The sequence below is a fragment of the Zingiber officinale genome, chromosome 8A (assembly GCF_018446385.1).
Source record: "Zingiber officinale cultivar Zhangliang chromosome 8A, Zo_v1.1, whole genome shotgun sequence".
Lineage (NCBI taxonomy): Eukaryota > Viridiplantae > Streptophyta > Magnoliopsida > Zingiberales > Zingiberaceae > Zingiber > Zingiber officinale.
The window spans coordinates 29,273,180-29,296,758 of NC_056000.1; the positions used below are offsets into that span (position 1 = coordinate 29,273,180).

The window sequence follows — 23,579 nt, forward strand, 5'->3', positions numbered from 1 at the left end:
CGAGTGTTGAGAGACTGTATTCGAGGTACCAATCGACTGATACTTTTATCAGTCGACTGATTCAATCGACTGGGCAATTGACTGGGAGCGAACAGAATGCTTCTGTTCGCTCGGCTATAGTGGAGCAGTCGATTGATACTTTCACCAGTCGACTGGTATCAAGACGTTGGGATGTAACGGTCAAATTTCCACATATGGTAGTCGACTGGCACTTTAATCAATCGACTGGTAGGTGAGGTTTTTCAAACTGTGGCCTATATAACCAAAGACTTGGGAGCTTAGTTAAGATTGTTAACGAAATAGAGGTGGAGAACCCCTATTAGTAGTCTACCAGTGCCCTAACGTCTCAAGTATTCTTATAAGAGTTGTGGCGAGGTTTCTCCACCCACAAAGAGCTACGTGAGCTAGTCGAAGGTTTTCGGGGAGTTTTCCACCTACGGATCAGGATCAGCCACCTTACGAACAGTCGTGGAGTAGGAGCTTTATCTCTGAACTACGTAAATCAATGTGTTAGCGGTTTGGTGTTCTTCCTTATTCTTTTCCTTTGTTTATTTATATTTCCACTGCACAACTAACACATGTAGGAAGAGAGAACCGCAAATTGGGGGTACCGACTATTCAACCCCCCTTCTAGCCAACCACCGATCCCCAACATGACATAATAAGGAAATAGGATACAATAAATATAGATTATATGCATGAAACACAAGTAGATGTGCGCTAAAGAATACTTAAAAATATATATAATTTAAGTACATCAATCATGAGTGACACCTAGTAATAAATCATGATTCTCAATTAATCGAAAAATCAACGATTGATCTCAGAACCACTTCTAAACCCTTCATTAGATACAGTGAGTTGTGTCTCGTTCCTTCCTCTTGTCTAGTACTTACTTGGTTCAAGACATGGTTTATGTGTCAATGTTCACTAGGTTGACTATATCATGCCTATTCCATATTATACATTCTCGTCCCGTGGATTCAAATTATACAGACATATGTCCAAGAGTATCATACTCTTGGCATGTAATACTTTGTCCAAAGACTTTAAGTAATAATCCTGACAAGTAGTCACAGAGTATACGTCTCCTTATGCAAGGAGTGGTGAATCCTCTATGGGTCATTCAAACACCTTTATACACTTTGACTTATACCTAATCATCTTGTCCCACACCTTCACAGAGATATATCGACTAAGATGTCAAAGTATAAGTTTCCATAACCAAGGTGACTTGAATACCTTAAGTTTAAGGAAACTTGCACTTAAGTTGTAATGAGATATTCATTGAAATATTCATATATATATATATAGAACCATATGGAGTCTAATGGCAAGTCACCTTAATGAACTAGTTATCCTTAAATAGCATTCACGTTAAACTCTCGACATTCCAATATCTTCGCTAGTAAGGAGCTGTAGGACCGTTAGATTCGATAGAGGGGGGGGGTGAATATCGATTCGAAAAAGATGAGTATAAAATGCAGCGGAAAAGTAAAATAGACACAGTTGTTTTACTTCGTTCGGAGCCTGTGACGACTCCTACTCGAAGGCCCGTGGTCCTTGACCACTTTCGTTGGGCAATCACTAGCAATTCGAAATAATGATTACAAAAGAACCGTACAGTGAATGCTAATGAAAACTAAAAACAAAATACCGACAAGAAGGGAAAAGAATGGAGCGTAGTGTCGGAGCTTTGTTGGCGTCGCACTGAACGTTGAGCAGCAAGACCAGCAGTAGAAGAATTCTCAGCTTAATTGATTGATACTGAAGCTCCTGCCTGGGGCTTCTTTTATATGCTGTTCCAGGCGCCTGGATCCCTTCCGGGCGCCTGGAATGTGACGTAACTGCACAAACCATGATGCTCCACGTGGCGACGACTCGGCTGGATAGAATTCGTCTTCCGGGCGCCCGGACCACCTTGTTCCAGAAAGACTCCTTTTTCCTGCAAAACAAAGTTAGTCCGAGGCAAATATACATCCTGTAAAACAAATTGTTAGCACAGTTAAAGTTCAACAGATGGATAAAGAGAGTATGACTTAGATTCCGTCTTTCCGAGACTGGAATCTAGTCACGATCTCGACTTAGACATCCGAAATGGATCTAAGCCGGATCGACGCCTAATGTCCCCTTCCCGGGAACGCGTCCTCACAGTCACTCCCCTCCAGTGAGTTACCTCACTTACCTGCCAGACGTCCGGCCTTACTTACCTGCCAGACCTCCGGTCAGCCCGTCGACCCGCTTGGACTTCTCGCCAGCTATCCGGTCAGCCCGTCGACCTAACTGGACTTCTCGCCAAGCGTCCGGTCAGCCCGTCGACCTGCTTGGACTTCTCGCCAGCTATCCGGTCAGCCCGTCGACCTAGCTGGACTTCTCCTGCACACTCGATCAAAGTGTCAGACAACAACAAGACTAACTTAACCTATTTGTCATTCATCAAAACCTAGGTTAAATCGTTAGTGCTAGCCGCACCAACAGGAGCAACTACTTGGATAAACCAAGGAGTATAACACGTGTTAGTCTCTCAAAATCAATGATGTCCAAACTTATCAATTCGTCAACTAGGGAATATTTCAATACATTCATAATTACACATGTAGATATGCTCACTAGTTGTGATTCAATCACAAGTTCTCTAATACAATGAATTGTATTGAGGACATTCAGTAAATGAGTTTAAGATCCAATCATACATAAAGATGTACACTCAAATAGTGAATCTTCATTTATCTAATAAATAGTACATTCCATAAGTAATTATCTTAGGACATCTCTCAAATATAATAATATATACCTTCTACACACTCGCCTCTTCCATCTCATGGTAATTTTTCAAAAATCTAAGTCTCCTAGATCCATCAATGAGTTTCGGTCAAAACTCATTGATAGACTTAGCCAACTCTAATTTGACCCATTTCGAGAAGTGATTTTTTTCAACTTGATTCAAGCATGAGAAATCATGTCAAAGGCAGAGTTATAAGGGCTATGATGATAATACTCACTATTCGACACCACAAATGAGTTCCATAGACTTATTTCTATTCAAAATATCAAATTTTTTATTTTGTGAATGACGAAGATCCATTAGTCAGTTTAGTCTAAAAGTGGTTGATGGACATAGAGAATTTGGATGAACTTCAAACCAAGACCTATATACTCGTCTAATGCTCCTCAATATATTCATGCCCTCAAATATCAATGTCATATACTATATTAAGAGCAATAATTTTTTTAACTCGATTCAGACATAAGAAATGATGTTAAAGGTGGAATTATAAGGGCTACAACGATGATACTCACTACCCGATACCACAAATAAGTTCCTTGGACTCATTTATTTTAGAAAATATTAATTTTTTTATATTTTGAATGGCGAAGGTCCATCTGTCGATTTCATCCAAAAGTGGTCAATGAACCTAGAGATGTCTGATATATTGCATAACAAAGAAGCCACAGTCATTCCTGTAGTATCACAAAATTATAATAGTTACTAAAAGTTAATCACAATTTACCATTTATTAGTAAATTTACTTATATTAACATTTATTGTGGATAATCAACTTTAGTAGAGACTCATTCGTTAAGTGGTAATCTTCTTATTTCTATAGAGGTTGCCTAAGACATATGAGAGGAAGGCATGTATTATCAATGCATAATAGTCTTCCTCTTATACAAACTCAGAAGTTGGTCAACTCATCACCCAGACATCCGCGATTCGAACCTCAACTACGGTGTATTTGTAAGAATTTTTCCTCCAAATAGGGAGGAGGCGTAACCAAAGGGTGCTGGGCTTCTGAGTTGGCCGCCATGTGCGCTTCTCAATTTATTTGATGGCCGATGGAAAACTTTCGTGGAACTCGACTAGTCACCCTTAGAGATACTCAATGAGACTAATTAGGATTATTTTTTTCGGAAGTAAGTCAACTCTTTAAAAAAAAAAATCTAAAGTAGGTCAACTCATATTTATTAATATTAATATCAAGTAGGTTACATATTCTTCTCGTTCCTTGAAAGGGAAAAGAAAGAAATTTTATTTGAATAAGTGGTGTCCAGTTTTAAATTTTTTTGTTTAAAAAAAATAATCAGATAAAGCTTGACGATATTATCTGTCAAGATAAGAAGTAATGGGTGATTTTCCAGTCATTTTATTTGTAGTTTTTGGACCTCAATTATATGTTGTCCATTTCTATAGTTTTTTTTAGCTGTTGAATTAGAGAGCAAGTGAGACAGATTTTGGTTCGCAAAAAATTCTATTTTCTAATTTTAAAATTTTAAAAATAGATATTTATGGTGAATGTTGTTGTAAAATTGCATGCATGACAAGTTCCATATCCATATGACTTGAACTGCCTTAGGAACCAAAAATACCTTTTTTTAAAAAAAAAATGTCAATGATAAGCTTTAATCAATTGTGATTATTTCTAAATGGTTGTTTAGGCTTCTCTTAGCTATTCTTTTAAACAACCTACAACTTATTACACCAGATTTAGAATAAGACCCTAAAATAGTTTAAATTATAGAGCTAAAAGATTCAAAATAAAACAAGGGGTTAATTGCACAGAAGACTTTTCACTTGGCTTGACTTTCTCAACCTGCAATCTCCTCACTAAAGCTACTAATGGCAAAACCAAAAGCAGTTCAGAGAAGCATCACGGTCATATATAAACCTATAAACAATGGGCACAGTATTATTTACACCTTTCTACTAAGAGACTAGCTCCAAAAAGGCTCTTAGCTCTTCTACATAAGCTACTCGAGGGGATACTGTGCTATAATACGTCAAAAATATCTTAGCCAAACATTGTTTGATGCTGTGGGAGAATGGCCTCACCTTCCAGGCCAACTACAATCACCATCCTTGACAAACTTAAGCTTCCATTCAAGTAGATCATGCTTCACAGCAACTTGCAGAAAAGCAAATTTATTTCACCTGTTAACTAGTTTAGTCTGTGCTTTCTTCATTCAACTGGAGTTATAGCTGTACTTGGGGAGCAATTCAGTAATAGCATAATTCGAGTAGAATTTACCCAGAGAGGCATTGCACTATGCACTTCACGTAACCAAGAACTCAAAAAATGGCTCCAAGCCAAACACTTCCACAATTGGACAAATCTACAAACATATGATCATAAAGGTAGAGGTGAGATCTTGAGAAAGCGAGCATGAAGTGTTGAAGAAGGCAATGGTTGACTGCACGAGTTCAAAGTTTCATTATAGGAATATGGTGCTTGGAACATATGATCATAAAGGATGGCTGTGTATTTCCTATTAGTGACATGTCTCTCTGATTAGTCAAATTTCAGCTGGAGTTGAATTGCAATAATCACTTGATACTGAAGCAGTACAAACACAAATGAAAAAAAGAAATTACAAACTTCTGGAGAAAGCTTACCGGTCAGTACAAAATTCAGGAGCCGAAGCCTGACTTCTGAACCCATACTTGTCTCTGCGTGTTATTTGGGAATAAGTATAACATTGAGGACGCTGAGTACATTATCATTGTTTCAGTAATCTTACCTCATGGGAACTATAGACAGTAGAACCTCTCTTGGAACTCTTGCCTTTTGAAAGATTCAGAGAGGTAATCACATCCTTTTGACGACATACTGATCCACGATGACCAGCATGCCTATGAGAACCTGATTAAATCAACAGACAATCATCCATCACATAACGAAAGAAAACAGATATACAATTGGCCTACATGTATAGCAAGGGTTCACCATTTTCCGCTGAGGAATAGTCAACTCGTCCACCTCCATGGACCTTCATACCTTCACTTCTTGCAGAAGACACATTAGTTTTTCTTTCTCCATGACCAAGTGATGTTTCATAGAAAGCCAAATTGTTGCTTTGTCCAATGCAAGCATTTTGAATGGCTATCTCTTCAATTTTCCTTGATGCCCGTTGAGAAAAGAAGCTTTTGAAAGAATTTGCTAAACCCTGAGCATCTTCAGAAGATGAAGGAATTCCATCATTGGATTGAGATCTGACTGGATGATGAAGAGGAGCCCAAACACCATGATCAGGCATTTCCTTATTCCTAGTTCGCCTGTCATGCTTTTTGCTAATTGATACAGAACCATGTTTATTGTCTATGACAGACACATCATCTGTATATTTATTATCATCGCCATCAGAAAAAGATGTGAATGAAAAACTATAGTGTGTGAGATCTTTTGAGTTCAAGTCTGCACTAGGAGATCGTGGTGGATGCTTGTACTCCACTTTTGCCATATCCTTTAGCTGCTCAGTGTGGGTTGTACTTATATATGATTGATCCATGCGACCTTCCTTTCTGAGTATGCTTCTAATGATCTTTCCACTTGCATGGTTCTTCCTAGATGTTGAAATTGGTGAACTTCTTACTGAAGATGTCACAATCTGGTGTGATGACAAAACTTTAGAAGCCTGACCAATGTACAAATCAACTGTCATAAAAAATAAAGATTAAAATTACAAAAATTCATCATCATCAAGCATACATCAGAAGATTCTTTCTCCTTCACTTTCAGAAGCACAAGTCTGTCATTTTCAGATCCAACAACTCCTGGATCTACAGCAAATCCAACAATTTAATTGCCGAGTAACAAAACAAAGCCAACTCATACTATGTTGCTACACATGCACATATATAGAGAGTGATATAAGCCACATATTTAATGGGTTGATCTAGTAGATCAACCAAAAGATGTTCATGAATTCTCCCCCGAGCTTAATAGTACTGTGATAGTTGATGAGCATGCAATCCGTTTTATGAAAAAAAATATCTACATTATAGTGCTTAGTAATTCATGACAATTAAAAAGAAAGCCCAAAACATTAAAAAAAAAAAGAGAGAGAATAATTCACTCGTCTTCATAATCCATATTTGACAATTCAACACAAGGCTTACATCGCTAGTAATATTAGGTGCTGATAGAAAATTTAGCAAGGAAAACTTCATTTTATCCAGAAAGTTTACTATTTTCTTCACGACCTAAAATTTTAGTATTACAAAATGTACCTAGTAATTTACCCTTTCTACAAAGAATATACTAATTCCATTATTGTTGAAGGTGTTTCAACTGAAACATCATTTAATCATTATCATCATACAAGGATTAGAATTATTCTCATAGTAAAGCTATTTCCTACATAGATTTCCATCAATTTTGAACCAAACATGAAATATGTCATTCCTAAACTATATACTTGAAATCCTATAATATTTCACAAAACTGGCAGCAAATGCACTGTAATGGACATGAACTTAACCATAAAACATGTGTTTGGCAACCACCTTAGGAGTCCATCAAGCATCCATTACAAGAGATTTACCACATAGAAGTTCGAAAAGTACAAGCAGCCAAATATTAACTAACAATAAAACATACATTTCAAATCTCAACAGAAAATCAGTTAAAGCTAGAGCTAGAAATAATCAATCAACTAAATCCTTTATGAGGAACTGACATGTGAATGCGTGTATTCACGCATGCATGTGTATGTTTACACACACGTGTGAATGTCTATGTGCATGAAAACATGCATGCAAGTGTGTGTGTGCATGTGGGTGTGTGTGTGTTTGTGTGCATGGATGTGCGTGTGCATGGGCATGGGAACATGCATCTGCGTTTGTGCATGTCAGCATGTGTGCATGGCATGTGCAGGTGCATGTCTAGTGTAATGAAAAGAGATCAGTCACGACAAGCTCTGATGTACTGACTATTTGGGGCCAACTAGTAGAGCTAATAACTGGATAATAGAATGAGGGATATGTCTGATCCAATTAATCGCAGATCTGTAGCCAGCAACCAAAACCCCATAAAACAAGATGTTCAAGGAAGCATACCAAATTCAATTTCTTGTGTTTCCTTTTCCATTGTAGAAAGCACAGAAATAGATTTGCCCACAGCAGACTGATTGTCTTCCTTCCTCGACATTAATAAGTAGGTTGGTTTGTCTTTAGAAGCCCTCTTTTTCATGCCATCCCTAAGCACAACCTAAATGGAAGTATGAAAAAATTCATAATGAGGAATGGAACAAGTTGGATGATTAAGGATACTGATGGATATCCAGAAAATCCTTGAGTAAAAGATAAAGGTAATACTCAAACAAAATACATGCAATAAACAGAAAAGATGGCAACCCATCAAGCAGAAGACATACTTATGTTACAGGTGGTAGTATCAAGAAGAAAACACACTGGTACGAAGCATGCACCTATTGAGTGAAATACCTATAATTGAAGAAGTAACTTTTTGACCAATATGACAGCACAGTATATGATAGCATTATTGTCTGTGAAATTATGAAGTAACACGGTTCCTTATGGATCAAGTACAAATATGTTTAAAAGCCCATCAATGATATTTGTCTTGTAATCTAACACTATCTTTCAACAGAGCACGTTTTCCATTTAAGGACTTTTTCTCAAAAAGGACAACCTAGCTTAAATTGAAGAAAAAAAATGGCTTGTTGTCTAATACTATCTTTCAACAGATCACAGTTTTTATTTATTGTCTGTTTACTTCCACAGAAAGATACAAGAACCAATGCAAATTTTATTACTTTTCCTTTGGTTACTTGCAAGAAATCGGGGAGGAAAGGAATCAAAACAATTTATGTGAATGGAGTTTTGGCTGAAAAACCTTCTGCCTAAAACTGGGTGTAGCTGGGTGTTTCCAAATATAGGATGTAAAATGTCCTTGTTGCACTTGTCATCCTCTCTTGACAGTGTCAAATCTCAAACATCAATGAAGGCATCACCAGGGTGCCCATCGATCAAGCGGGATTGAACACCTTTGTCCTTCTGCTCTTAATGGTGTCGACAATCGAGTGCCTTCATCTTCACAATCAACCAAATTGGGTGGGTCAGCCCTTGTCTCCCTCTCTCAATCGATGACAGAAAAGGTTGATCCAGTGCCTATGTCTTCCTCTCTTATCGGCAGATAATGATCAAGTACCATGGGGAGCATGAATCAAGCAGAGGTGAGAAAGATTGACTTCGCTGCTAATATTTTTGCAGCCGTCAACACCATTTTCATGTCCAGAACATCATTTTCTCCTCAGACATATGCTTCAGAACCCACCACGGTTGAATTTGTCATCATCAGAGAACTCTGTTCTAGTTCAGTTTGGGAGAAGATGGGAGGGGCAGAAGAGGCTTCACTGGAGAATGTAACTGTATTTTTGATGACCATCTGCGGAGGTCTATTTGGTAGAACAATTTAGGAAGAAGAGGATAATTTTATCATTTTTAATTCTTTCCATTATTTCTCTTCTCTTACATTAAAATATAATTGTTAAGGCGTAGAATTTTCATATTGCAAGTATTAACTTTTATAAGATTAAGATGGTTGATATAACAACAACCAAGTCTTATCCCACTAGATGGGATCGGTTATATGGATCCTTTTACGTCATTGATCTCCATCTCCAACTATATCATCATTTATACTGAAATAAATTTTATCTTGTTTTATTGTTGCTAACCAAGTATTTTTTTTCTTGATCTTCCTTTTTGTCGTTTGATATTTGTGTTTGTCATAATTTCATATCATCTAACTGAAGCATTTATTGATCGTGCATGCCTGTACTATCTTAAACATGTCTCTCAAAATTTTTTCTCAATAAATGCAACTCCAACTTTTTCTCTAATACTCTCATTTCTTATTTTGTCCGTCCTCGTATGTCTACACATCCACCTTAACATCCTCATCTCTGCAACTCTCATCTTTTGCTCATGTGCTCGAGTCAGAGCTCAATATTTAGCTTTATATAACATAGCAGGTTTAACTATAATTTTGTAAAACTTTTCTTTTAAGTTTTAGAGATACTTTACGGTCATATAAAAGACCCAACGCTCTTCTTCATTTCAACCATCTTCCTTGTATTTTATATAAGACATCTCTCTCAATCCCCCTATCGTTTTGCAACAATGATCATAAATATTTAAAGCTCTTGGTTCCAGATAATTCATCATCTCCTATCTTAACAATTGTCTCATTACGTTTAATATTGTTAAACTTAAATTTCATATATTCTATTTTTATTTTATTAAGCCACAAACCTTTCTCTTATAGTGTTTCCTGCTTTAGCATTTACTCTTTCACGTGCTTCATCTACCAAAATAATATCATCTACAAACAGCATACACGTACCGTGTCTTGAATGTGTCTAGTGAGTTCGTACATAATTAGTATAAAAAGATAGGAACTTAGAGTTGATCCTTGATGTGACCCTATATTTGTTGGAAATGCTTCAATTATTTCGCCTGAAATCTTTACTCTGGTCGTTATATCCTCGTGCATATCCTTAATTAGTTCAATATATGTTATGCTAACAAATCTCTTTTCTAGAATGTTCATATAATTTCACTTGGAACTTTTTTTAAGTCAATAATGAATATCATGTGTAGATCTTATTTTTTTCTCCCGATATTTTTCAATTAGTTGTCTAATAAGATATATAGCTTCTATTGTCGACCTTCCAAGCATGAACCTAAATTGATTTTCGGTCATCGTTGTCTCCTTCCTTAATCTTTTTTCTGTTATTTTTCTCCAAAGTTCCATGGTATGATTTAATAGTTTAATACCCCCATAATTTGCATAATTTTGTATGTCTCCCTTATTCTTATATAAGGGAACTAGAGTATTTACCCTCCATTGATTGGGCATTTTTTTTCATTTTCAATATCATGTTAAATAATTTTGTAAATTATTCAATACATTGTTTTCCTAGGCACTTCCATATCTCTATCGGAATATTATCTGGTCCAACGACTTTTCTATTGTACATCCTATTTAAAGTTTGTCCTACTTCTGAAGTTTGAATTATACAACAAAAATTTAAATTTCTATACTCAATTGACCTACTTAAATTACCTAAGTTAAGTTGGTCATCAAAACCTTCATTAAAAAATTGATGAAAATACCTCTACCACCGCCTTTTATTTCTCAATCGTTTACTAGTACCCTATTACATTCATCTTTGATACAATTTATTTTAATAAAATCTCGTCTTCATTTCTCTCATTTAGTTATTGTATAAATGTCTCTTTCCCTTTCTTTTGTATCCAAGTTTTGATATAATTGTTCAAAAGTTCATTCTTTGCTTTATTCACTATTTTCTTAGTCTCTTTCTGGACTATTGTATATTTTTTAAAATTTTTCTCGTTATTATAAATATATAATTCCTTATAAGCTGTTCATTTTTTCTTCACTTTCTCTTGTACTTTCTTATTCCACCACCAAGATTCCTTATTTAGTAGTGCATGTACCTTTGACTTACCGAGTACACTCTTAGCTACTATTTTCAACTTTGATACCATCTTATCTATCGTATTAGAGTCATCATATATTTCACCTGATACTTGTACTCGGACCTTCTCCTTAAATATATTTTATTTCCCATCCTTTAACTTCCACCACTTAATTCTAGGAATCGTATATATTTTCTTTCTATTGATATTATGCTTAAGCTGTATATCCAACACTACTAATCTATGTTGGGTAGTTAAGCTTTCTCCAGGGATGACCTTGCAATTTTTATAGATTTTTTTATCCTTCTTCTTAATCATAAGAAAGTCAATTTGCGATTTATTATTCCCACTTTTGAATGTAACCAAGTATTCTTCTCTTTTCTTAAAAAATATGTATTAGCTAATATAAGGTCATATGCTATGGCACAATCGAATATAGTTTTCCCTTCTTCATTTCTCGTTCCAAACTCATAACCCCCATGTACTCTCTCATATCTCTCATTTTTCACTCCGACATACGCATTTAGATCACCTCCTATTAAAATCATTTCATTTGGCAGAATATTTTATAATACTTCATCTAAGTCGTCCCAAAACCTTGATTTGGTAGCTTTATCTAATCCAACTTGCGGTGCATATACGCTAATTATGTTCATAGTTTTTTTCTCTACTATTACCTTAAGGGTTATAATTCAATCCCCTTTTCCAACTATTCCTGCAACTTCATCTTTTAACGAATTATTTATAACAATACTCATTCCATTTCTTGTTTTACTCTTTCTTGTATACCATAACTTAAACCCGAATTTTCTATCATCTTTGCCTTCTCACCTACTCATTTTGTCTCTTGTACACAAAAAATATTAATTTTTCTCCTAATCATCATATCTACTACCTCCATTGATTTACTGGTGAAGGTTCCTATGTTCCATGTTCTAAATCTTAAACTATTAGTTTTCCTATCATATTTATTCTTATCCAACCTATGGTATGAGAACTCTTGCCTATTTAACACTAGGCCCAAGTTCTCATAGAAATGTAGTGATCCTTGTCAATACGTTATAGATGGACCTTGCAACGCAAACTCTTATATATTTAGCACTACACCCGAGTTTTTAAGATGTAGCAGTTCTTGCTGAGACGTTACAGTCGGATCCTGCAACATGTTCCTTCCAGGAAGGACCTAGCATTAGCACAATAGTTTAATGGATCTATTCATTGAACATTTGTTATAGTTTTAAGGCTGGCTGGCAACCTAACGCAACCCTCCTTTATCCGTGGGCGGAGTTTTAAGATGATGATACTAATAAAATTAAAAAGAATTTTACTTATTAGTGTGAATACAATAATATGCTTACAGTGAACACAATCCTCCAAATTGTCTATGTTAATGAAAATTTTCCGAGATTGGCATTCTGTCTAGGAACAAGGGGTTAAAATCACAAAGCAAGTTCGAAGGATCCCAGCCTAATTCCAATCCTAACTAGGATTTGGATCCTCTAAGTTAATTTAAGCTACACAATTATAAGTCCTAAGCGTTCGATCATAATGTTGGCAACCCATAATTATGTAAAATCAAGAATTTGAAAAGTGTACACAGATGATATGCAGACAATCCACTAAGGAATATGTGGTATGTGAAGGCCCATGCAGTCTCTCAAGTGCATCTCTTGCGAGATAATTGAGGGTGTTTAAATTGATGCTTACAAATTACAAGCTACCAAATAAACTGTCTTAGTATTTCAATTCAGATTCAGCCTAAAGCAGTTGCTCCACATGAAACAAATAAGATTTCTTAAACTGTGTATATATGGTCCATAGACCGTTAATATAATTTATATAACCCTAACTTATGGTATAAAATATGCTATGCTAGTCATTCACCCTAAATTATATAACTTATATAACCTACGGTACAAGTTATAATAACTATCATACTATTATGACTCTAATTCACCATCTGATCACCGCCTTCACCCCAGCACAAGTCACCTCCCCTTCCAAGATGTGGTTGTCTTCCTCTTCCTTTCCAAGCAATGCCAGCAAGCAATTCAACCTCCCCGCATGACACTGCCTAATCCAAACTCCCATCCTTTCCTACATGCGATGCCACCGTAATGAGATCCCCTCCTTCGTTGACGTAAGCCACCATGAGGTAGGTAAGCCTCCTCTTCTTCCTCTTGCACTCGTAAACAAACCCGACTAGCCAAACCCTTTTTCATATTCATACCCGTGTCATGTCGTGTCAACACAAGTACAAGAGAAGTATCCGCTGAGTTCGAGTAACAGTTGAATGTTACATCAATTTTCAGGTAACTGGTGACACATTAGAAGTTCTTTAATAATTATTGGCCCTTTCACAAGGTGTTTCAATAGGTCATCACCAAACATACTAATGCGGTGTTGGATAGAAGAAAATGGGAGAAAAAACATATGCATGAAGAGAGATGCCCTCGCATTATCATGGTTCTAAAAGTCCTTGCTAAAAAATCAGTATATGCAACTAAGTGGATTTGAAGAGGTTCACATAACAGCTGCATATGGCATCTGCAATATGCATGTGCAGTTAAAAAAAAAAAATCTCATCTGATCGTTTGAACCAATTAAAACCAAATCGACTCAAAACTTTAAGCTACACTGTTTGGTTCTAATTTGTAGGCGCTACCTTAGTCATTTATCTTGCAAGTTATGAACACTTTAGGTATTTATTACATGCATACTACTATATATGAGCTATGTTGCATTGCTAATTAATATTGACTATTATTTTTCAAACATTTTGAATTAGATGTTTAATATATATTTTTTCCTTCATGCAAGTATGAATTTGATGCGTACTAAATATACTTTATATATGTGTGCTAGTTATTGTTAATAACTTTTATATGTTTATACCCCACATAACATAGATGTGATATGTAATGAGTCAATCACAAACCATTTCCATAAGCTTTTTAAAGCTTGCACCTTTTTTTGATCAAATCAGGTGAACATAGAAGAAAAGGTGAAGTTAGATTGAAAACTTCCCAATTGTCCAACCTTTTTCTATCTCTATCCAAAAAACATCATGGACTATATTGCTTTTCTCTTCCTCAATCACTTCCTATCCTCCGAGTAAACACAACCTAAGACATTTGATAATTTCATTAACAGTGTACATCTGAAAAATATAGAATACATTAACTGAAACATCTAAAAATTCAACCAAAAGTTTTTCAATTAAACAAAGTGAAATAGAGAAGCATCTCAAAGAATGATATTGAAGATTCATGTCCAAAAAATTAAGAAACTGCAAAAGTATTCAAACTGAGTATTTATAAATACAAACGCTTACAGTTGAAGTCGCAACTCTACGCTTCTCAGAACCTCTTTTAGCTGAAGGTCTTGAAGAGCTAGAAGAAACTCCTGGAGTTCGTTTACGAACTTTACTGCTGCCAGATAATCTCTGCAAAAAATATGAACCATTAAACTTGTTATAACAATAATAAAATAAAAAATTAGACATCATCAACATTCAACAAAGAGAAACTGTCAGGTAATTTAAAAAATTCAAGCAAACCAATGGAATAACATGGGCATATCCATTATTCAATAATAATTAGAGACCGAAAGAGTGTATGTAGACAATCTTACCCAAGTTCATCATGTATTGGAAGACTTCTTAAAATGAGCGGTAAACCAAAGTAATAGAATAGCGCAAGACAAATGAAGTTTGGTAGATGTATGTCAATGATCAATCCATAACTATAAAGGGCAACTTGAAAATAACAATTGTTCCATATATGAATCAAAATGTTGTTACACTAATTCATATGTAAACCAATGGAATAATAAAATAAAAAATTAGACATCATCAACATTCAACAAAGAGAAACTGTCAGGTAATTTAAAAAATTCAAGCAAACCAATGGAATAACATGGGCATATCCATTATTCAATAATAATTAGAGACCGAAAGAGTGTATGTAGACAATCTTACCCAAGTTCATCATGTATTGGAAGACTTCTTAAAATGAGCGGTAAACCAAAGTAATAGAATAGCGCAAGACAAATGAAGTTTGGTAGATGTATGTCAATGATCAATCCATAACTATAAAGGGCAACTTGAAAATAACAATTGTTCCATATATGAATCAAAATGTTGTTACACTAATTCATATGTAAACCAACTAATCTTATTATATTGTCATTGATCAAATCCATCTTCTGATAAAAAACTCAGATAAATGTCAACAGCATTGTTGATTAGCAAAAGAAAGTCATGGCCTTCACATAAACTACGTTTTTTGTATCTTTTAGTACAATAACAAGCATTGAGAACCAACACTGTTCAGCTAACAAATCAATTATTGGTTGGGCGATGCTACTCTAAGAAGGAATTTTGGACAGCCATAAAGCTTGAAGAAGGTGGATTAAGGTGGAGAAATTGATTATTTATAGCAACTCTTCTTTTGTGACCTTGATGAGCTCAGGCAGATGACTATATAAAATTTACGCATAAAAAATGAAGTTAGGATGCTAGTGCCTATATTGACACCTAAAATCAAGCAAAAAGTCCCAACGACCTGTATACTCCTATGAAAAGGCACAGGCTCTGAGGCTGCCCAGGTTCCTTCTCCTCTGTTCACTGTGCAGACAGCATGGGAGAAGGGGATCCTTAGTTATTCCAAGGAAGAACAATTGCCCAATTTTGCTTCCACCTAATTAGGTGGGAGAAAATTGAAGAGGAAAAAAATACTCAAAATAATCTTACTCAAGCACGCTCTCCTTGTGGTTCTCTAACAGTGAGCTCACATGCTTACTCTCCTCCTGCTCCTCTTGCAACACCCTACAAACTCAGTGCCATGTTGATGCAAGATCCATCTGATGTGTGCAAGGTCAAGTGTATTGAAGGTACAATGGTTTATTAGGTATTAAGTGTAGTGGGTTTAGTTCCACATAATCCTTATCCGTTTACGATTTTAGCATAAGTCTATATATACTTATTTAAGTAAAGATGATTTTTATTATAATGCAATAGTTATTCTTCTTTCACCAACTACTACAGAGTGGAAGCGACAGTGACAACAAAAGCTGAGTAGATGCAGCAAAGGAGGTCAACTAAGAGTTCAATGCAAGCGCAAGTTGCATCCAGTGCATCTGAGGTAGGGGCATAGATTGGGTGGAAGTGGCCGCAGAGATCAGGCGAATGTAACAACAGGTGGGCTGGAGATTGAATCCAAGCTCCATCCACATGTCTAAGGACAGAAGAAGTTGGGCAGTGGTCACACGGGAGGTCAGGGCAGCAGAAGAAAATGAGATGTGGCATAGAGTAGGGAAGGAGAGAGGATGATTTCCTCAATTTTTCTGCTCCTAATACTTTTCCCTCTCTTCCTCTTACCCAAGCAATCATATTTTTCTCCTTTCCCTACTCCCCTTTCCCTTCTCTCGTATCCTTCATGATTCCATCCTGTGGGTGAATAGAGTCTAAGAGAAGGCAGATATGGCAACAGATTATTTTTTTCTAAAAGCCAGTAGACAACAATAACTAAATAATTGGTCACTGAAAAAAGTAACACAATTTATTGTATCAAGGAAAAAATCACTTACCAAATCATTTTATATTGACGAACAAGCATAATAAATAGTTCCGATGTATATGTCTCATGTTAGCAAATCAATGTAGCTCAAATACAATCACACTCATAACCAACATCCATAAAAGTCAACAAGAACCCAGCTAACAATCAAGTGAGATGGCACGCTAATAAATGTTCCTAACACATTTCCCTCTCTTCCTCTTACCCAAGCATTCATATTTTTCTCCTTTCCCTACTCCCCTTTCCCTTCTCTCATATCCTTCATGATTCCATCCTGTGGGTAAATAGAGTCTAAGAGAAGGCAGATATGGCAACAGATTAATTTTTTCTAAAAGCCAGTAAACAACAATAACTAAATAATTGGTCACTGAAAGAAGTAGACAATTTATTGTATCAAGGAAAAAATCACTTACCAAATCATTTTATATTGACGAACAAGCATAATAAATAGTTCTGATGTATATGTCTCATGTTAGCAAATCAATGTAGCTCAAATACAATCACACTCATAACCAATATCCATAAAAGTCAACAAGACCAGGCTAACAATCAAGTGAGATGGCACCCTAATAAATGTTTGAATGGCCAATCAACCTAAAACCAAAAAAAAACTCCCAGTCGACCTCTATAGGTGGTGACAAGCGGCCCAAGGGTCCATAGTTTGCCTATGACACAGTTCAAGAGTTCCCTTGTTGATTTGAAACTCCCAACAACAATGACAAAGATCTATGTTAAACACCATAAGCAACAGAAATTAGTATTATTATAAGATAATATGATACCTGAACACCATGTTTAGCTGCTCTTTTTCGTCGAACAAAATCCATCAATGGTGTTACTATGGGTACTTCCTTAGTAGCTCCTATGCAGTGGGAAAAAAAGGAACATGTTATGATGATTTCTCTCAATTTAGCACCATTATGTTTACCAATAATCCACTTTTTAGCACTATCTAACTAGGGTGGTATTGATTTGCATCTACATTTAAGCACTGACCAGCTCTTTCAGCCTCTTTCCTCTCCAGCTGAATTTCAGCACTAGGAAGACGTTCCACGGGCTTTGATATAAGCTCAAGAAACTCCATGTATTCGAGATCTAGGAGTTCATCAAATAACTGCTACTTAATGGTAACAGAATGCTGACAAGCGCTGACATAATACTAACATGTATAGAATGACATTATTCACAAAATTGGAAATAGATGTACCCTTCAATATAGTTCCTTCACAGCCATCTTTCTTTAACCATGGTTTCGGAACTCGTTGAGATGGTGCATACTCTACAAGAACCTTGAACTGAACTCCTGGCATAAATATTTCACAAGAAAAATCATTCAAAAATCAAAAACCTAATCACAAAGAATGTGAAAAACAATAATTAAAATTTTAAGTGGTTCGTTGCCATGAATATACATCATACAAAAAGCTATATAATAACTATAGTTCAATTTTGTCATTGGATTTGCTTGTACTGAATGCACATTATGCACTACAATCTTGCATTGAGCTCCATGCTGATTCAATAAATAGTTGAGATAAAAATGGCTTCATGAGGATATGCTCAACTTCAAGTTCATATAACATCTGGAACTTCTGTATCTGTTGTGCACTGCAGTGCATTGATGTCACCACTATTACCATCAAAATCAAGCTTAGTCCCAACTATTTGGTGTTGTCTATATATATGGATGTTATTTCCTAAATGAACTCTAAGACCTTAGGATCTTGTTAAACAATTGAAAATTATTTTTTCTCAGAAAAAAATAGTCATTAAAAATTGAAAAGAAAATATCACAATCATTCACCTCTAATAACTTTAAATGCATCAAAAAAATTCAATTATGAAAATTTATTGTATTTTTATTTTCGACATCTAAATTGTATTTTCAAAAAAATGAAAAGAATTTTCATAAGAATTTCAAAAAAAATATCTATAAAAAAAGGCCTCAATACAACCATTCAATCTCTTAAAGCACATTTTTAATTACAATAACTAGTTTTCTTTTTGTCTCCCTCTATCATTTCAGGCTTCAAGTCTCTATCTTTTCCTGCTTCAACTCTAATCAATTCAATTCTTCTCGCTAAAGATAATGGTCGTCCATGAACAACTTATACCATCTTCACATACTCTCTAATTGTCTAATTGTATCATCTCATGGAGCTATACCTAAAGGCTATAGGATAGTAATATTTTGTTTATTTTTCCCCAGAATCTCCACACATTCCTCTTAACATTTTCAATTTTCTTTCATTAACTTTACTTTCCTAACTGCCCAACATGAATGTTCAAATAACAAAGCTGCATAATAATTAAACAAATTATCAATGTGTTAGGAAGTGAACCTATCAAACAGAAGAAACCTCAAGCATAATTAGCTTCGTGGAAGTCAGAACATGCATGCGATATACTTGCGTGACCTCACCGGCATGATCTTTTTCTATTGTCGTAATGTTTGCCCATCAATTGCAATACTACGATATATGAATGTTCCACGTGCTAATTGGTGAGCGAGGTAAACTACACTCATGCCCACCATCTTGGCATTTTAAATTGTGGACTAACGTATTAGAATGAGTTTATCTATAAACAGTAATGAGTTTAAGAGTCTTATGTTATAGCCCTTGGATATGGATCGTGTAATAGGACAGTTTATCGGCTAATCGATGGAATCAATCTTTGTTTCTTGGTTTTACGACATTGACGGCCTATCGTGATAGGGATAATTTGAGACTCGTTGGGATTAGAGAACCTCTCGATCTAGGGGGGTTGATTTCTTTTTTTGTAAACTCAGTCGTAATCTATATTGCATTATTCCACTCATTTAAATACAACTATCGACGTTCCTTCCCCGACAAAGGAAGAATAAGAAAGGTTTTATTCTTACTAAAAATAAAGATACTAGACTCAACCCTAGTGAAAATAAAAGCTAGTCGACTTAAATAAACATCAATTACTATGGCTGAATCAATTCTCTTGATATGCATCATTCTTTCTAAATATGTCGTACATGTATCTCTTGTATTTGATGGGCTCCAGATTCTCCTTTGTTGCATGGGCTTGCCCACAATCCATAACATCTTATATACCAAGTTATGTGAGTTAGGTATACATGTAATGTTTAAAAATAATGGAATAAAGCATGTTTTATATCAAACATTTGATCTTCCTTTTTATTGTCTGTCAACTACAAACTTAGGGTCCCTATTATTTCTAGCAAGGGTGTTATCCACAATGCTACTATAAACATAATTGTTATGTTGCAAGTTAATTTTATGGGTGATTTCAAGTGTACCAGTCAGTAGTCGATAGTTTTGGCTGTTAATCAATACCATTAATATGTCAGCACAAATAAATATCATAGTGTCACCCATGCTGACACAATTTCAATACTACTAGTTGAGGCGGACCATGTTGACACAATTTCAATATTAACAATCAAGATAAAGTTTGTTTCATCCAATACCATCAGAAACTAAGGTCAAAAGAGAGAGAAGGGAATAGAAGAAGCACCAACAATAACAAAAAAAAAAAAAAAAAAAAGAGAAGATAGAAAATCCAAAATACATTATACCCTATAGGTGTGCCTGTTCTAGTTCCAAATGTACCACATTGACAAATTTTGGTATTACCAATCAAGACAAAGTTTGTCCTATCCAATACCATCCCAAACTAAGATCAAAAGAGAGAAAAGGGAAAAGGGGAAGCACCAACAATAACAGAAAAGAAATAGAAAACCCAAAATATATTGTACCCTATATGCATGACTGCTCTAGTTCCAATTGTACCTCAATTCATGTATATGCGTGCCTGTTCTAGTTCCAATTGTACCTCAGTTCAAGTCCAACTTTCTGTGGGTAACTGAAATATATTGATAGAGAAGTAGAAAAATCAATTTTAATATGAGTGAGATATCTTAGTAGCATTATTTGATTTTTTTTTTAGGAAAAAAAAATATAGGATTGACCTCACTAGGATACTATAAGAATCAATGTTCTCATTTAATGGATGAAAGTCATTTTGGAATTAGTAAAGTGTGATCACTAGTTGAGATGTTTATAATATTTTGTAAATTATCGCTCTAAAATTTTATTTGATTTGCTTTCTAGCTATTAGCTTATATTTATTTTAAGGTACACAAGTTAAGTAGAAGATCACCATAGGACAAAAACTACTTCGAGTCAATCTCTACACACTTCATAAACATTGCATAGTACCAAAACTATATCGTTCCGACTGAAGATCGGAACTCCAACATGGAGTAATACTTCAAGTTTGCTTAAGGGATTATGTGACAGGGAAAAAAAAGTCAAACAGAGGAATTAACAAGCATGAAATGAAGTAAACTACCCTTCTCATTGACAAATATGTGTCCATCAAAGAACTCAGCAAACTCAACTACATCTTCCGGTCTCTTAAAGTTGATGTATGCCCGTGAATGTCTCTGGTCTTTTTGGCTGCAAAATACATTGCATATCATAAGACAAACACCAAATAAGCCACTAGGACTATCACTAACATGTTAGATATATATATATATATATAGGCAGAGAGAGAGAGAGAGAGAGAGAGAGAGAGAGAAGGAGAAGAAGAACCAACTTATATACCAAAATGCAATTACACTAGAATATATTAAGTATTTAAGTGTCAAATCTTGATGTATCATTAGTTTAGCTGCAGTAGATTATAATAATGATTGTTTTCTATTTTGTATTTGGATGTTTAAAAGTAGCGTCAATCAGGTGATGCACTTAAATAACCATCCAAAATATAGTCATGCAACAGAAACAAGTTTATAACTATAAAATTCTCTAATAAAAGAAAATAAGAATTGAGAATTTGGTGTCTTAGCTATACCCAGACGAATGAAGAAAAGAGAACTGTATAATACAGTGCTTTTGCAACTTCAAGCAGTAAAAACCCACTTAAATGTGAGTTATCTTCTTTACAAAGAATGGATACAGGGATTATCATAAATTCCAAGCCAATGTAATTAGATTTATATGCATATAAGCTAACATAATTAAGGAGAAAGGTCACAAGGTTAGAGCGAATGCCCTCTAATTGCCACATAATCCAATCACACGCAGCGTGCAACGTAACCAAGATCGCCAAGTTTTATTAGGGCGATAAATGGTGCCAAGCACGACCCTATCTAACCATCATACAATCGAAATGTATTCACTGCACATCAAAGAAAAAGAAGGGAAAACGAAGAACCCTTGCCTATTCTTCCCGGAGCGAAAGCAGAACCAATCGTAGCGGCCGGCGAACTTGCTGTCGATCTGATCCACCAGCGCCGCCTGCACCATAGACGGCGGCAAGCGCCTCACCGAAACCTTCGTCCGACCAAAGAGATCTTTCATGTAATCCACTCTCGAAACCCCTTACAATTTGACCGAAAATTGACACCCTCGCTTCAAGATCGCCATCCCCGCTCGGGAATCCTCGAAGGGCTAGATCGGGAGGACATGAATTCCTCGCCTGAAGGCATAGGGTTTTTGCCAGCGAAATACGGTTCCGATCCGAGACTGGGATTGCGGAAAGAGCACGAATCGGGGGCGAGATGCAGCGAGCACAAACTTGATGCTAAGAAGAGTGCGAGACAGGGAGATTATTTATTTATGAAAAATTATGTAGTTTTCTGGTTAAAGTTTGAGCAAACAAAAGTAATTGATCGTCTTATGACTTCTGATGTTATTTTCTTAAAAAGTCTAATTTTTTTACAAGAAAATTAAGGAACTAAATTTGCTATTAAACCTAATTGGCACGAAATAAAAAAATATTCAAAACAATACTCACAAAATCAGTGGAAGGCCGTCGCACAGCTTTCAATAAGTTGTTCCACGTACAATCAAATAATTAAAATTATTTCAATTTTATTTAAAATAATTTAATTTAGTTAGAATTAGCTAAATATTATTAGAGTAATTTTAATTAAAAAAATAAAAATAATAAATCCAGTTAGTTGACTAGTCTTGGATGACCGATCCGATCCTATAAAATTTTTTCACTAACTATCAGAATAAATTAGAAAGTGTTCGTGGCGAGCGGTCATAAAATCCATTATATTTTGATTGTGTGTCTTATTTAGAGAATATTTTTTTACAAATTTAATATAGTTAAGGATTGAATCATGAATATCTGAATAAGAACCTGAATATTTTATCGTTGAACCATAATTTTAATAAAAAATTTAAGCACTTTATAATTGAAGTTTTAACTAAAATTAATTAGAGAAGTCCGAATTACTCTATTTTTTTTTAATAATTCAGGTGTATACTTGGTAAATTAATTTGAAGATAGATGATTTTTTTCTGGATAAATTCAAACCCTAACTTATATACAGTCAGAAATTCCTAACATATATTCATTCCATGATAAATTTAAATCACTACTCCTTTATTATTCGTGCTTTACATTATATTATATCCGTGGATTGCCAATTAATTTTGGAGCAACTTTGTCCATAAAATAAATTATGAAAGATTTTTTAATGTGAAAATACAACTATCGTGGATGTCGCTCGAGTAAATCCGGCCAGGTCGCGGCCTATCAGAACCAGATGAGCTAGAGGAACTTGGTTGAGTTAGCTCTACAAAGTGTTGACTTCCAACCATTCAGACGAACAATCACAAAATCAACGTTATGAATCAACAACTGTCATTTCCAGTGGGAAGGCCTACTCGTGTGGTCGGTTGATGGCAGCGCTCCGCTTGTGTAGTTGTCTACGTAGTCCGTCCAAGACTAGCGTAGCA

General features: G+C 35.3%; 1 protein-coding gene across 4 annotated transcripts; it reads right to left on the reverse strand.

Annotated features, from left to right (window-relative positions):
• Nucleotides 1–4,485: 4,485 nt before the first annotated feature.
• On the reverse strand, nucleotides 4,486–22,430 carry LOC122008238 (regulator of nonsense transcripts UPF3-like). Of its 4 annotated transcripts, none has more exons than XM_042563899.1 (12): nucleotides 22,048–22,429; nucleotides 21,172–21,278; nucleotides 18,032–18,127; nucleotides 17,821–17,919; nucleotides 17,607–17,686; nucleotides 14,580–14,690; nucleotides 7,835–7,985; nucleotides 6,486–6,556; nucleotides 5,724–6,384; nucleotides 5,518–5,639; nucleotides 5,393–5,446; nucleotides 4,486–5,112 (listed from the first exon to the last, which is right to left on the reverse strand). In XM_042563899.1, the coding sequence occupies exons 1-11, from the start codon at nucleotides 22,185–22,187 to the stop codon at nucleotides 5,408–5,410; spliced, it is 1,677 nt and encodes a 558-aa protein (XP_042419833.1). In that variant the 5' UTR covers nucleotides 22,188–22,429; the 3' UTR covers nucleotides 4,486–5,112; nucleotides 5,393–5,407. The 4 variants fall into 4 exon arrangements, with proteins under 4 accessions (XP_042419833.1, XP_042419831.1, XP_042419832.1 ...); XM_042563897.1 differs by having other exon boundaries at nucleotides 4,486–5,303; nucleotides 5,724–6,411; XM_042563898.1 differs by having other exon boundaries at nucleotides 5,724–6,411; nucleotides 22,048–22,428.
• Nucleotides 22,431–23,579: the final 1,149 nt, after the last annotated feature.

Bases quoted from the DNA above. Each gene is read 5' to 3' on its own strand.
- LOC122008238 (XM_042563897.1), bottom strand. From the start codon at position 22,187: ATGAAAGATCTCTTTGGTCGGACGAAGGTTTCGGTGAGGCGCTTGCCG. The intron at 18,128-21,171 runs GTAGTTTACTTC...TATTTATGCCAG, and splicing joins CATATTTGTCAATGAGAAGG to GAGTTCAGTTCAAGGTTCTT. The intron at 17,920-18,031 runs GTACATCTATTT...ATGAACTCCTAG, and splicing joins TGAAGGAACTATATTGAAGG to ATCTCGAATACATGGAGTTT.